Source organism: Amphiura filiformis, chromosome 2, assembly GCF_039555335.1.
Source record: "Amphiura filiformis chromosome 2, Afil_fr2py, whole genome shotgun sequence".
Lineage (NCBI taxonomy): Eukaryota > Metazoa > Echinodermata > Ophiuroidea > Amphilepidida > Amphiuridae > Amphiura > Amphiura filiformis.
The window spans coordinates 55,827,261-55,840,835 of NC_092629.1; the positions used below are offsets into that span (position 1 = coordinate 55,827,261).

The 13,575-nt window shown below is 38.7% G+C and overlaps 1 protein-coding gene across 1 annotated transcript in view; it reads left to right on the forward strand.

The window, feature by feature from the left end:
* Positions 1-13,575, forward strand: part of LOC140146419 (solute carrier family 49 member 4-like) — a 48,612-nt gene that overhangs the window by 15,386 nt on the left and 19,651 nt on the right. Inside the window, exon 2 of the mRNA XM_072168263.1 lies at positions 4,524-5,042. Within this exon, the coding sequence (XP_072024364.1) occupies positions 5,009-5,042 (34 nt within the window). The 5' untranslated portion in view covers positions 4,524-5,008. The remainder of the gene's footprint in view (positions 1-4,523; positions 5,043-13,575) is intronic.

Below are 13,575 nucleotides of genomic sequence, written 5' to 3' on the forward strand. Positions count from 1 at the left end.
TAGAGTGAAAAAATAGGGGTCCCCGTTTTGGGGTCCCCGTTTTACAGATTACCCTGGGTCAATCTGTAAAACAGGGACCCCAAAAACGGGGACCCCTAGAAATTGTCAGAAGCTTTATGGGGTGATTTTAAGGGGTCCCCGTTTTTGGGGTCCCCGTTTTACAGATTACCCTAGGTCAATCTGTAAAACAGGGGACCCTAAAACAAGGGACCCCAAATTGTATGTATATTGGACAATTATATAAGAAGTGCTTACTACTGTCATAAATTACATTTGTAATATTAGTATATCCATGGTGAATATTTTGTCGAGATTTGGAGACTCATCAGTCCTAAAATAGAGTGAAAAAATAGGGGTCCCCGTTTTTGGGGTCCCCGTTTTACAGATTACCCTGGGTCAATCTGTAAAACGGGGACCCCAAAAACGGGGACCCCCTAGAAATTTGTCAGAAGCTTTATGGGGTGATTTTAAGGGTCCCCGTTTTCAGGGTCCCCGTTTTACAGATTACCCTGGGTCAATCTGTAAAACAGGGACCCCAAAACGGGGACCCCTAAAATTGTCAAAAGCTTTATGGGGTGATTTTAAGGGGTCCCCGTTTTTGGGGTCCCCGTTTTACAGATTACCCTAGGTCGATCTGTAAAACGGGGACCCTAAAAACAAGGACCCCAAAGTTTTGTATGTTGGACAAAAATATATGAAGTCCTTACTACTTTAATAAATCAAAATTGATCTAATCATGACGTAGATCTAATTCAAAGTGGTGCAATATGTACGTGGTGAGGTCACGGGCATTGTGTGAATTAATTGTGGGTGTGGCCACGTGGATGTGTGGGGCGCCAGGGTCTTCCGATCCCCAACTCACATTTGTAATATTAGTATATCCATGGTGAATATAATGGCGACATTTGGAGACTCATCAGTCCTAAAATAGAGAGAAAAAATAGGGGTCCCCGTTTTACAGATTACCCTGGGTCAATCTGTAAAACGGGGACCCCAAAAACGGGGACCCCCTAGAAATTTGTCAGAAGCTTTATGGGGTGATTTTAAGGGTCCCCGTTTTTGGGGTCCCCGTTTTACAGATTACCCTAAGTCAATCTGTAAAACGGGGACCCTAAAAACGGGGACCCCAAAATAGTGTATATTGGACAATTATATAAGAAGTGCTTACTACTTTCATAAATTACATTTGTAATATTAGTATATCCATGGTGAATATTTTGTCGAGATTTGGAGACTCATCAGTCCTAAAATAGAGTGAAAAAATAGGGGTCCCCGTTTTTGGGGTCCCCGTTTTACAGATTACCCTGGGTCAATCTGTAAAACGGGGACCCCAAAAACGAGGACCCCTAGAAATTTGTCAGAAGCTTTATGGGGTGATTTTAAGGGGTCCCCGTTTTTGGGGTCCCCGTTTTACAGATTACCCTAGGTCAATCTGTAAAACGGGGCCCCTAAAAACGGGGACCCCAAAATCGTGTATATTGGACAAATATATAAGAAGTGCTTACTAGTTTCATAAATTACATTTGTAATATTAGTATATCCATGGTGAATATTTTGTCGAGATTTGGAGACTCATCAGTCCTAAAATAGAGTGAAAAAATAGGGGTCCCCGTTTTTGGGGTCCCCGTTTTACAGATACCCTGGGTCAATCTGTAAAACGGGGACCCCAAAAACGGGGACCCCCTAGAAATTTGTCAGAAGCTTTATGGGGTGATTTTAAGGGGTCCCCGTTTTTGGGGTTCCCGTTTTACAGAAGCTTTATGGGGACCCTAAAACAGGGACCCCAAAATAGTGTATATTGGACAATTATATAAGAAGTGCTTACTACTTTCATAAATTACATTTGTAATATTAGTATATCCATGGTGAATATTTTGTCGAGATTTGGAGACTCATCAGTCCTAAAATAGAGTGAAAAATAGGGGTCCCCCGTTTTTGGGGTCCCCGTTTTACAGATTACCCTGGGTCCATCTGTAAACACGCCGACCCCAACGTTGAACAACGGGGACCCCTAGAAATTTGTCAGTAGCTTTATGGGGTGATTTTAGGGGGTCCCCGTTTTCGGGGTCCCCGTTTTTGGGGTCCCCGTTTTCGGGGTCCCCGTTTTATAAACTCCCAATAGATAGTGTGGAAGTTTTGGCAGAAATTTGTCAATTTCTGCAAGTTTTGTGAAAATCAATTGATACTTCCCATGCAGTAAGGATTATCAGTAGTAATACAGGAGCACTGCACCTGGAATATTATGGGATTGTGAATTGATACTGTGAAATAGCAGAAAATGTGAGTACTTGAAACTAAATGTGTGGATATCTCAGAACTCCATTTTGGACCATTTGGCCTGATATGCTGAGATGAAATAAATTATTTTAATGTTTCCCGTAGCTGATTCATAAAATTTTGATATGCATGTGTTAGCTGATACTTCAAAGAAATAATGTAGGGAATAATTGTGTCAATATATTGGCACACTAAATTAATATTGTTGTTGCAAAAAAGACGACATTTACCCCATCATTTTCATTGACATTCTGTGAACATGTAAGCTTACTGTTTTAAATCAGGAGGACCTATCGAAAGAATAAATAGGTACATTATTTCATTGGTTTGTTTGTAACACATATGCGAAATCGCAATGAAATCGGACCCTCTCCCCATATTTTCCTGGCCTCTTTCCCAAAAAACCTCATGCTCATGAAATTGAACACAAATTGAAACACTTACAAAGTACATTTGTGTATGAGCTATGACGTTAAAAGTATTACAATAATAATCATTAGAGTGTCAACTTTAAGATGAAGTATGATTTTTAGGCCTGCCATGTTTATTTTTGAAAAACAAAATATTTTAGGTGGCTACGTGCAGCCAATTTGCCTACACAAGAGTTCAAAATCCTGTATAACCTTAAAAGCTTAATATATGAACATGAAAACTAAGTATATTTGTCAAGTTACGGCACAACTAGTGTTGAAAACAGTTTCATAACTTGAGAACAGAACATCCAAATTTCATCGGGTTTTCGCACAATCATACATTGAAACTATAAGCTATCAAAACTGGCGACTTTGAACAGCTAATTGACTAGCTGACGTCATTATACAGTCTCTTTTACAAGCCTTCCGGTACGGGTCAATGTAGGGTCAATTCCTATGAGGAAATTTTGGGAGTGACGATCAATGAACCATGGTAGAGTCTCATAACCATCGTGGAGATCAATAGCTTGGCTGAAGTGGCTAGTCATTCAAGTTTGGCGACTCATTGAATAGAGGTAATAGGATAATCTCCACTTAAGAGATTAGAATTCTGGCGATCATTCTCCATTTATTTATATACCTCCATGCTCTAAGTATACAAAAGAAATGTTTAAATTTCGCAGTGCAATATTCACGAGGAGAGAAATCGAGCATGGCAATCTACATTGAAAGACGTGGTTTACAAAACCGAATAAGTCTAGGCTAATTCACCTGTGAAAAAATATAGACCATCGAAATATTTGCATTCGACATTACAAAAGGGGTCACTATTGTAATTGTATAGGTGCTATAAACAAAATCGATTCATGTCCTTAATCCCATGTACCAGAATCGATGGAAGGCCATTATATGACCTCTAATAACCTAATGACTTTTATTGAAGCAATTTTTACTGCAAAAAGTAGAAGATAGAGGGGAAAAGAGATTGTGTGGGCTGTGTGTGTGTGTGTGTGGTGGTGGGGGGGGGGTGGTTGGAGGGCAAGGGGGATATGGGCCGGGAGAGAGAGAAACAGATGAGAGAGAGCATTGGAAGTGAAAGAGAAGGGGAGGAGAGCTCGAGATGAAGATATCGAATGTAGGGGGGGAGGAGGGGAAAGAGGTAATTTAGGGAAGAGGTGGTTATATAGGGAGGGGAGCCCCCTCAAGAGGTATGGGTTGTGCTTCCCGGGGATAATAAACTAATTCATAATCAAATCATCTCCATGCATCGTTTATGTTTCATACAAACAAACAAATCCCCCCCCCCCCACCCCATCCTTCAATATACGCGCATGTATATGATTTCTAGGCCTAGAACTCGTGAGTGTAATATCATATGCCACCTACCTTCGACAGAGAGCATCAACTGTCGTCCGCGGGATAGATTTCCGATATCAATCATGATAATAATTATGTTAGCACAATAGGCTATTGTATACTTCTGGTTATATACCCTATACTGTGTCCTTCCAGCATAATAGTGTTATGATTGCAAACCAGATCAGCTCTACTTTTTAATCCCTTGATTTTTGGTTTCTATACAAAACAGAAACCAAAACTAAATATTTGAAATGAGGGAATGTTCCCAGTTCATATCCAGTTATCAGTAGTCAGATTCTCACAGATACATAGTCCTTTCCAAAAGTGATAAAATGATTATGTCTCGGTGTTAAATAATAACAATGAAAGCAAAAAACTTATTCAAAAATTCTCCGGAGCTCCGTGTACTGGCAGTGAATCTATTGCATGCCTCATGGTAAACCAAAACGTATTGTTATTATTGTTCTCTTTCAGATCGTCACCAGTCGTTGCTGTGAATTGAACAAATGAACTTAAAAGTTCCCGTGACAGTGTAAATGTTATCATTTATCGAATGGATAGTTTCATGAGAGTGGAATGGGAAAGTTAAAATTTGGATCATCGCGATTACCATGGTTACTAGTAGTACATGTACCTCTGAGTTAACCCGTCGGCCATATTGAAGTATCGATCATCTTTAACAGCCTGGTTGTCTACATTCTTAGTATGTTCTGTAAAATCTGGATTGGCAAATCAAAAGTGACCTTCATGTAAGAAAAATTTAACATAATATATGTGCTGGTTGAATGTTTCAAACATATATATTGTTGATTATCTCTGGTTCCTTTGACATGACATTATGTAACGACATATAGACAAAGAGAACTTCCACTTAGGCATCTCGGATTGACGTTCGTGACCAGACTTTTTTTGCATTTACTGATGAACATCTACACATCTGGGTTAAACGTGCTCACAAAATGGGAATCAACTTGTCAAAAAATGAAGAAAAAGGTACGTATGTGAGGTACAATGTTTGTGTTTCTGTTCAGCCCTTAAGCTGCGGAAGCGGGGGATGAAGGACGTGCCCCCTTAAAATTTATAACGTTGGACGACTCCTCTAATAATCGTAAGAGAACAAAAAAAATGAAGCTGTAATAATTACCCTCAGTAATTACATCTTCCTTTTAAGCTCCAAAAAAGAGTAAATTTGCTACATTTTTTGCGCGCTTCCACGAGACTTGACCAGGAAATGAGGATAAATGTGATCTGCTACGGTACCACGAAATGAGCGTAAAGTTGCAAGTTGGTTGTTTCGAGACGCCCTGGTTACTGCGTTGGTGTTCTTTGTTTCTGACGTATCTGTTAAAGCCAGTAGTATGTATGTATGCACAGTGGTCTAGTGTTTATGTCCTTTGTGAAAGGGACACATTGGGCCATTCTCGAAGGACATACAGCGGGCTTGTACAGGTTTGCGGCAAACAAAGAACTCAGTCAGCCAGGATGTCTAAAATGATCCATGGGCACGACATACCAAGACCAGCAAGCATGACCAAATCCTCATGACATTCACCACTATACAGAAAAGGATAGGAACGCTTTAGGTAAATATTATCAAATTTAAGCAAAATTTAATCAAGATTATGACACATGGGGGATCCCGAATTTGTAATATGTTATAACATATAACATTTTGAAAGTATTTATCGACGGAAACGTTTACTTTATAATATAATCACAAAGTTGAATAAAATAGACACAGTAGTATTGTGTTGTTTACCGCATTTGCATTCAAATGTACAAGAAGACCACCCGCTGTGTAGAAGGTCACTTCGAGACTTACTGTCTACAAACTGTTATGGTAGCGCGGAGGTAGTCATGTGCGTATTTATAAATACTTATTTATAAAGATAATCGAAGCATACTGGTGATTGTGCACGGGAAGAAGCTTTTAGTGTTTATGTGAGGTGTCATAACTCTGAACTTTTGGGGATGATATTATTAAATCTGTATAAGTAAAAAGAGGTGAATGTGAATTCAACAGACGACACAAAACACATGAAGTGACAAAAATGCTATTCGCAACTTGCACGGTTCCGCCATTATGCTCTATGTGCGGGGGGAGCCTCGAACTGGCAGCATACATGAAAGGAAGAATTATGTAACCTTACACAGAACGTTATGACTAGTTCAATTCCCATTCATGTATGCTGCCAGTTCGAGGCTCTCCCCGCACATAGTGCATAATGGCGGAACCGTGCAAGTAACGAATACAAGAGAATAGTAGCATGCTTTCATTAAGTGAAGACACGGCTTATTTTTCTCTGAGCTTGTTGTCTTGTTTGCTACTGAGTTCAATTTGAACTTGCTTCTAGATTTGCTTGTATTTGTTCTTAAAGTGGAAGCCCCACTTTTGGTTCAAGTTCCTTAGGGAATTCGCGAAGGTTAAAATTTATCCATGTAAATTCTGTTCTGTCTGTGATCAAAGTAACAGGTGTTGTTTGATTTTAATATTTTGTCCTTGTAGAATTGGTAATATTTGGCTATCGACCGTTAAGACTACTTTGCCTACTTCTGTGCCTAAATTTATTGGCTTTTGTACCATCTCTACATACCATTTAGTCTATCATTTACTTTTTGAAGCAGCGCCCGCAGGCGATGCTTCCCTATTTAATTTCACCGAAATGGCTTGCATACGATAGGTGACATGCCTCAACTTTTGTTGATACACCATTCAAAATACATACGATAATCGAGCTCAAATGAGATCGAAAATGTAGGTTAAGCGCATGCACATGCTGAATTTGCTATGAGTTTGTTTTGTATGGCAGTACATGACTGAGAAAGAGATTAAACATTATTGGTCTTTTTAACAGTCATTTGTCATGGGTTTGTTTTACATACCGTATTCACTCGATAGTTAGCACATGTGCCTACTATCGAGGGCTTTTGAAAACGTGCAAAAACGAAAAAAAAATGAACAGCGCCATCCACAAAAGTGACAAAAGTGTAAAGGGTTTTGAGCAAATCATCCGATACACATAGCTATATACGAACAATTAAACCTACAAATTTGTGTGTTAACTACATTAGCGCAGTTGGTAAAGCGACAGATTTTGAATCATCTTAAGATAAGAAGAGCGAACTGAGCAGGAGTTCGAGGCTCGTTATAAACTTTTCCGTTGCTTTATTTCTATTTTGGGGTTTGAGCTTTTCTTGATAAATTTAATCTTTGTTTTTCATTTTGTTTCTTTATTGTATCTTATTTGCTTTATTTTGTTTTGTTTTTCTTTTCTTTTCTTTTTCTTTCTTTCTTTTTTGTTCTATTCATACTGGGGTCATGGGTTATTTATTCAAAACATACCTATATACGAACAATTCAACCTGCAAATGTATGTCTGAACCCCATCAGCTCAGTTTGGAAAACGCCGGACTTCGAGACTCGACGAAGTTCAAATCTGTTCAGTATTTCACTATTTAGATTTTTTTCTCTGCCATGTTTGTTTTACAGGTTTTTTTAACTACGAATATAGGCCTACATTTGGCAATTCTTGAAAGTTTTTTTGTGGGCTTTTTATTTATTTATTCATTTATTTATTTTTACCAAAGGAACAATTAGAGATCAGTTGGATTAAAAGTGGAGTGGTTACATAACTCCTTGGTAACTGGATCACGCACCTTTTTGAAGGCAAATAAATACCCTCATTTCGTGTCTAATAGACAAAGTGATAATCGGATTACACGTAACACTTCGCTGGCGAATATATGGATCAACTTTAAAATTTCACCCCTACATCCAATTTCATGCATTCCTACACCCATGCTACACCTCAATGGCAGACATAGCTGCTGGGACACAATAGAACAATAAATGGCGTTGAATGCCATAGACCTTGTGTTGCGATCATATCGATCGTGGTGCAGAACTCAAAAGCGTGATCCAGCTGACAGTGATAATCGGATTACACGCAACATTTCCCTTGCGAATTGTTACGCATAGTCGTGCTAAAAGTCGGTCGATACATGTTGAACTCAGCACAATTCAGAAATACACCTTTTGCTTTGAAAATTCTCGGTCAAATAAAAACTTTTTTTTTTTTCAGTAATGTTGAATAAAAAATGTTGAATAAAAACATAGTTCTTGGATATACATTTGAAAAAAATCCCGGTGTTAAAATTAGGCACGAAATTGTTTCCTGTTTGATTTTGATAGGACTCAGCTTCACCTAGACTGCGGAACTTAGTCCTCAATGATAGTCATTCATTTATCTTTTGGTCGTTATATGACTATCATTTGAGGAGTATGATCATGGTATGATACATCTTCCGAGGAGCAATTTCAGACAATTGCTTGGGATTACTGGGGCAGAGGTTAATTGAATCCTTTCATGACCACTGAAGCATAGTCAAGTCTGCCAAGAATTGAAAGACCATGTCACTCTCGACAAAAGAATGCATGCATGTCAAAGGTCATACGACACCAATTGGTGTTTGTTATGCTCCTCGAAATATGTACAGTAGGTCTATGTCTGGTTTCCTTCATTGTAATGCCCTTCCATACTTCTCCAACCCACATAGAGCGTGTTTATAGTGGTGTACGGTATTTATACGGTATCCTTATACGCATATGGGATTAGGATGGAATGTGACTTATCCGTTATCTCGGCTGTTTATAGTGGCAACCAATAGCGCTATTCTGAATCCGAGGTGGTTGAACTCAGCGTGTTCGAGGTCACCGCAATGCAATGTGGGAGACACAAATATGGTGCCAATTTCAAACAGTTTGCCGTCGAAACGATACCGGCCTATTTTTAACATTTTGCTACAGCACCGTACCATATTTGTAGATGATGTGTTATTGCAGTGACAAATAAGCTCGGAGAGTTATATAACCCTGCTCCACTTCCTTGAATAACGGTATCGTTAATCTCTGTCTGTTTATAGTGGCCGTATACGGAATAAATATACTGCAATATCCATCGATATCGAAGGATATCAGTTCCGTATAATATGTGCGGCAAATAGCGCTATTGGTCTGTTTATAGTGGCGACCAATACCGTATACGATGTACTTATACGCTAAATACCGGATAATCTGGCTCACTATAAACACGCTCTTGGAGCGTGTTTATAGTGGTGTACGGTATTTATACGGTATCCTTATACGCATATGGGATTAGGATGGAATGTGACTTATCCGTTATCTCGGCTGTTTATAGTGGCAACCAATAGCGCTATTCTGAATCCGAGGTGGTTGAACTCAGCGTGTTCGAGGTCACCGCAATGCAATGTGGGAGACACAAATATGGTGCCAATTTCAAACAGTTTGCCGTCGAAACGATACCGGCCTATTTTTTAACATTTTTGCTACAGCACCGTACCATATTTGTAGATGATGTGTTATTGCAGTGACAAATAAGCTCGGAGAGTTATATAACCCTGCTCCACTTCCTTGAATAACGGTATCGTTAATCTCTGTCTGTTTATAGTGGCCGTATACGGAATAAATATACTGCAATATCCATCGATATCGAAGGATATCAGTTCCGTATAATATGTGCGGCAAATAGCGCTATTGGTCTGTTTATAGTGGCGACCAATACCGTATACGATGTACTTATACGCTAAATACCGGATAATCTGGCTCACTATAAACACGCTCTTGGTGATCAGAATTCGTCTTTGGCTTGCTGTTATGTCATTGTTGGCGTATTTTTGGCCATTCAATCAGGGACTGGAAACAGATTATTGATAGCTATTGTCAAGCTATTGTTATCAGATTATCTTTTCGACCTTCAATTGTATGCGAGTTGCGCCGAGGGCGCTATGTTTGAATTTTATTATTTACGCATGTTGCCCTACTAAATATAAAAAACATCAAAATATTCCAATATCTTTTTTAAGTTATGTAAAATTGTGTAAAATGTCTATCCTTTGTCGAACACAATTTCTGTGTAGCATGGAAAATCATTTACATAGGATTTTGAAGACAAAATATGATAATTTTGTGGAGATACAGAATGCTAGAACAAACAAAATTAAATTTTTCTGGAATGTGTACACCGTACGCTTGGTATTCCTACTGATTTCGATACTGAAATAATTCTTAAGATGATGTTCTTTGAAGATTTATGTTGGCATTTCTAGAGTCTGTCATTATAGGCAAACATGTAGGCTCATTTCACAATGTACAAGACAAGCCACGCGCTGTGTTGTAACTGTGCTTGGATTCGTACCAGGGTCTATTGATCAACGTATTATTCATGCTTGCTCAACTGAGGATAATTTGTAAACCAGCAACTCGCATGGTACAATGGGTGGAAGCCGTTCCCAGTCCCTCCATATAGAGCGTGTTTATAGTGGTGTACGGTATTTATACGGTATCCTTATACGTATATGGGATTAGGCTGGAATGTCACTTATCCGTTATCTCGGCTGTTTATAGTGGCGACCAATAGCGCTATTCTGAATCCGAGGTGGTTGAACTCGGCGTGTTCGAGGTCACCGCAGTGCAATGTGGGAGACACAAATATAGTGCCAGTTTCAAATAGTTTGCCGTCGAAACGATACCGGCCTGCTCAACTTCCTTGAATAACGGTATCGTTAATCCCTGTCTGTTTATAGTGACCGCATACGGAATGAATATACTGCAATATCCATCGATTTCGAAGGATATCAGTTCCGTATAATATGTACGGCAAATAGCGCTATTAGTCTGTTTATAGTGGCGATCAATACCGTATAAGATGTACTTATACCCTAAATACCGTATAATCTGGCTCACTATAAACAGACCAATTGAGGCCTTGCATGTGACGCATCATCCCGTAAATATGGCGGACTACTCAAATGCATTCAACAAAAGCATGATTGCAATCTACCGTGACAGTTCGTCTCACACATAACCCTGCACTACGATCAAATAGGTTGATGACAACATTTGATTGAATGGACTGCTATAACTACGGTGAAGGACACCGGTTCAAATCCTTTGTCTGGAGCCAATCGATAATTTCATGCAGGGCCTCTATACGCTGGCGAAGTTACGTAATTAATCGGATTAACTACCATAGCAATAGGTGAAAACAATTTTGAACATATCGCGCTGCACTACAAGCAGGTTACACTCATCACCTGTGTATGTCTGCAATCATAGATTGAATACAATACTGGTCTTTTCAAAGATACTAATCTTACAGGTGCAAGTAATCAGCATGATATGGTTCAATGAAGAGGAACCGCGTGAACGTATCAGTGTTGCGCGGTATATTCAAAAATTGTTTTCACCTATTGCTATGGTAGTTAATCCGATTATTACGTAACTTCGCCAGCGTATACAAGGTCCCTGATTCAATAAAGCACACAATGTAAGAGGCACAATTGAATCGGAGCGGGATTTTACATGTTACACATGAGCGTGTTTATAGTGAGACAATCTTTCCGTTATTTAGCTAAACTACCGCGTAGTCTAGATTTGCAATTAGGAAAACATAAACAAATATAGACTGCGTAGCAGTCCAGCTAAATACCGCATAATCTGGCTCACTATAAACACGCTCTTTGTTTTTTTATTTTTCGTATTGCACAAAATCATAAAAGTATACTGGATAAGGTTAAAATTATAAAATGCAAAAGATTTCTTTGCGGTTAAAAAGCATGTCCATATCACGTTTAAGTCGCAGTTATAGTGTCCTTCTTGATGTAAAACGAAGTCAGTATTTTGAAATAGACTGCAAACTCAGTCTTCAATGATAGTCATTTGATAGAAGGGAACCATCATCAGAGCCTTTGAAAAATATAGAATTTCTGTAGCGTGTAATCAGTACGACGGCAACTTCGTGACCTCTTTTGTTCGATAGAAATTTTTACGGGTTGGTGAACACGGGTTACGTAAGTAAATGTTGAAAATTTGGCCGGCAAACATGTTTTAGCGAAATAGCTCCAGAAATGGGAGACACGGGTCGTTTTTTGCTTAAATTGTGTACCATGATCACGGATAAGATACCAAACATTTGTGCAAAGAACAAAAAACGAGTAAAAGTTGAATAATATTGAAAATAAAGAAGCTTGAACATGTCCAAAGTGGCCGGGAAAATGAGAAAAATTGCATGTCACGATCACCAAAATGGTTATACAGGGTGTCCCAAAAAAAAGAGGCCCCACATTGCGCCCTCTTTTCTCCTATTTCTGAAAAGTTGATCAAATATATTTTGGTATGTAAAGACACCTTCAATCGTTAGCTTTAATAAACCAAAACAATTATTTCAATCGGCTCATAACTTTTGAAGATATGTCCTTTTAAAGAAATGTATCCGTTTTTCACTCTGTCCACGGAGGAAGTTTGGCTACTTCAAAGATTGAAAAGTGCATATACCATGCATGAATGTAAAACATTCCTCGATGATAACTTTATTAAATAACAACTTTATTTAAGGGAATGGGCTTTACCGGTGGGCTTATGGGTTATGGATTTTGTTAAGTGTCATTAATTTGGGCGAAATTGATGTGGGATGGGACTTCTTTTGCTGTACTTGCAATTACTTATGTTTTTCTCGTTTCTTGCTTTCTTTTTATTGACAACATAAGTCATTTCTCTTTTTGGAATAAAAGGTAGCCCTGAAAAGGGATGTTTATTTTGTCTTTGGTTCTTTTGAAGTGAGTTTACTGTACTGCTCTGCCCTCTACCTGGTTGCCTCCGTGACGAATACAGGTTTCAGCCCTAGTTCTCATTGCATTAATTGCGTTGCGTACCATCCTTAAGGCCTTGTGCGCCGGATACTTGCGAATGCAGCAGTAATACGGGGTTGCGAAGATGTTCGAAGCTAGCTAGTGATCCTCGCTTATAGTGAATGCTTTCCCAAGACTAATGCTATTATCTATCCATGTCATTAACCGTGTGTTTCGTTTAAATCTTTGATGTAGCCAAACCTCATCCGTGGACAGAGTAAAAAACGGGTACATTTCTTAAAGAGGGCATATCTTCAAAAATTGTGAGCCGATTGAAAAAATTGTTTTGGTTTATTAAAGCTAACGATTTAGGGTTTCTTTACATACCAAAATATATTTGATCAACGTTTCAGAAATAGGAGAAAAAGAAGGCGCAATGTGGGGCCTCTTTTTTTTGGGACACCCTGTATCTACAACTATGAGCAAACGCCGGTCTTATGCTTTTCTGTAATGATAGATATTAACTAACTTGAGCTTGTATTAAATTTTCAGCGAAAATGATTGGTGGAACAATCGAGTCGTAGGTTGTAAAGTTACTCTCAAAACGGCCCGTGTCTCAATCGTGCGTGTCCCGTTAGTGACAAGTGTCACTAGCAAAATATCAGCCGGCCTTGTCATTATATCGAATAATAATCGTCAGAATCGTCCAGTTGACTCCAGTGATATTTCTTTATTCAAGTAAAATACTGCATTGACCTACAAAATATTGAAGTCAATATAAAAAGTAATATCACCTCATTTGACTGAACTTAAAAGCAGTTTTAAAAATATTATTGTTGATCGAGTCCCTGAATGAGAAATAAGGTTGCAAAAGATACGA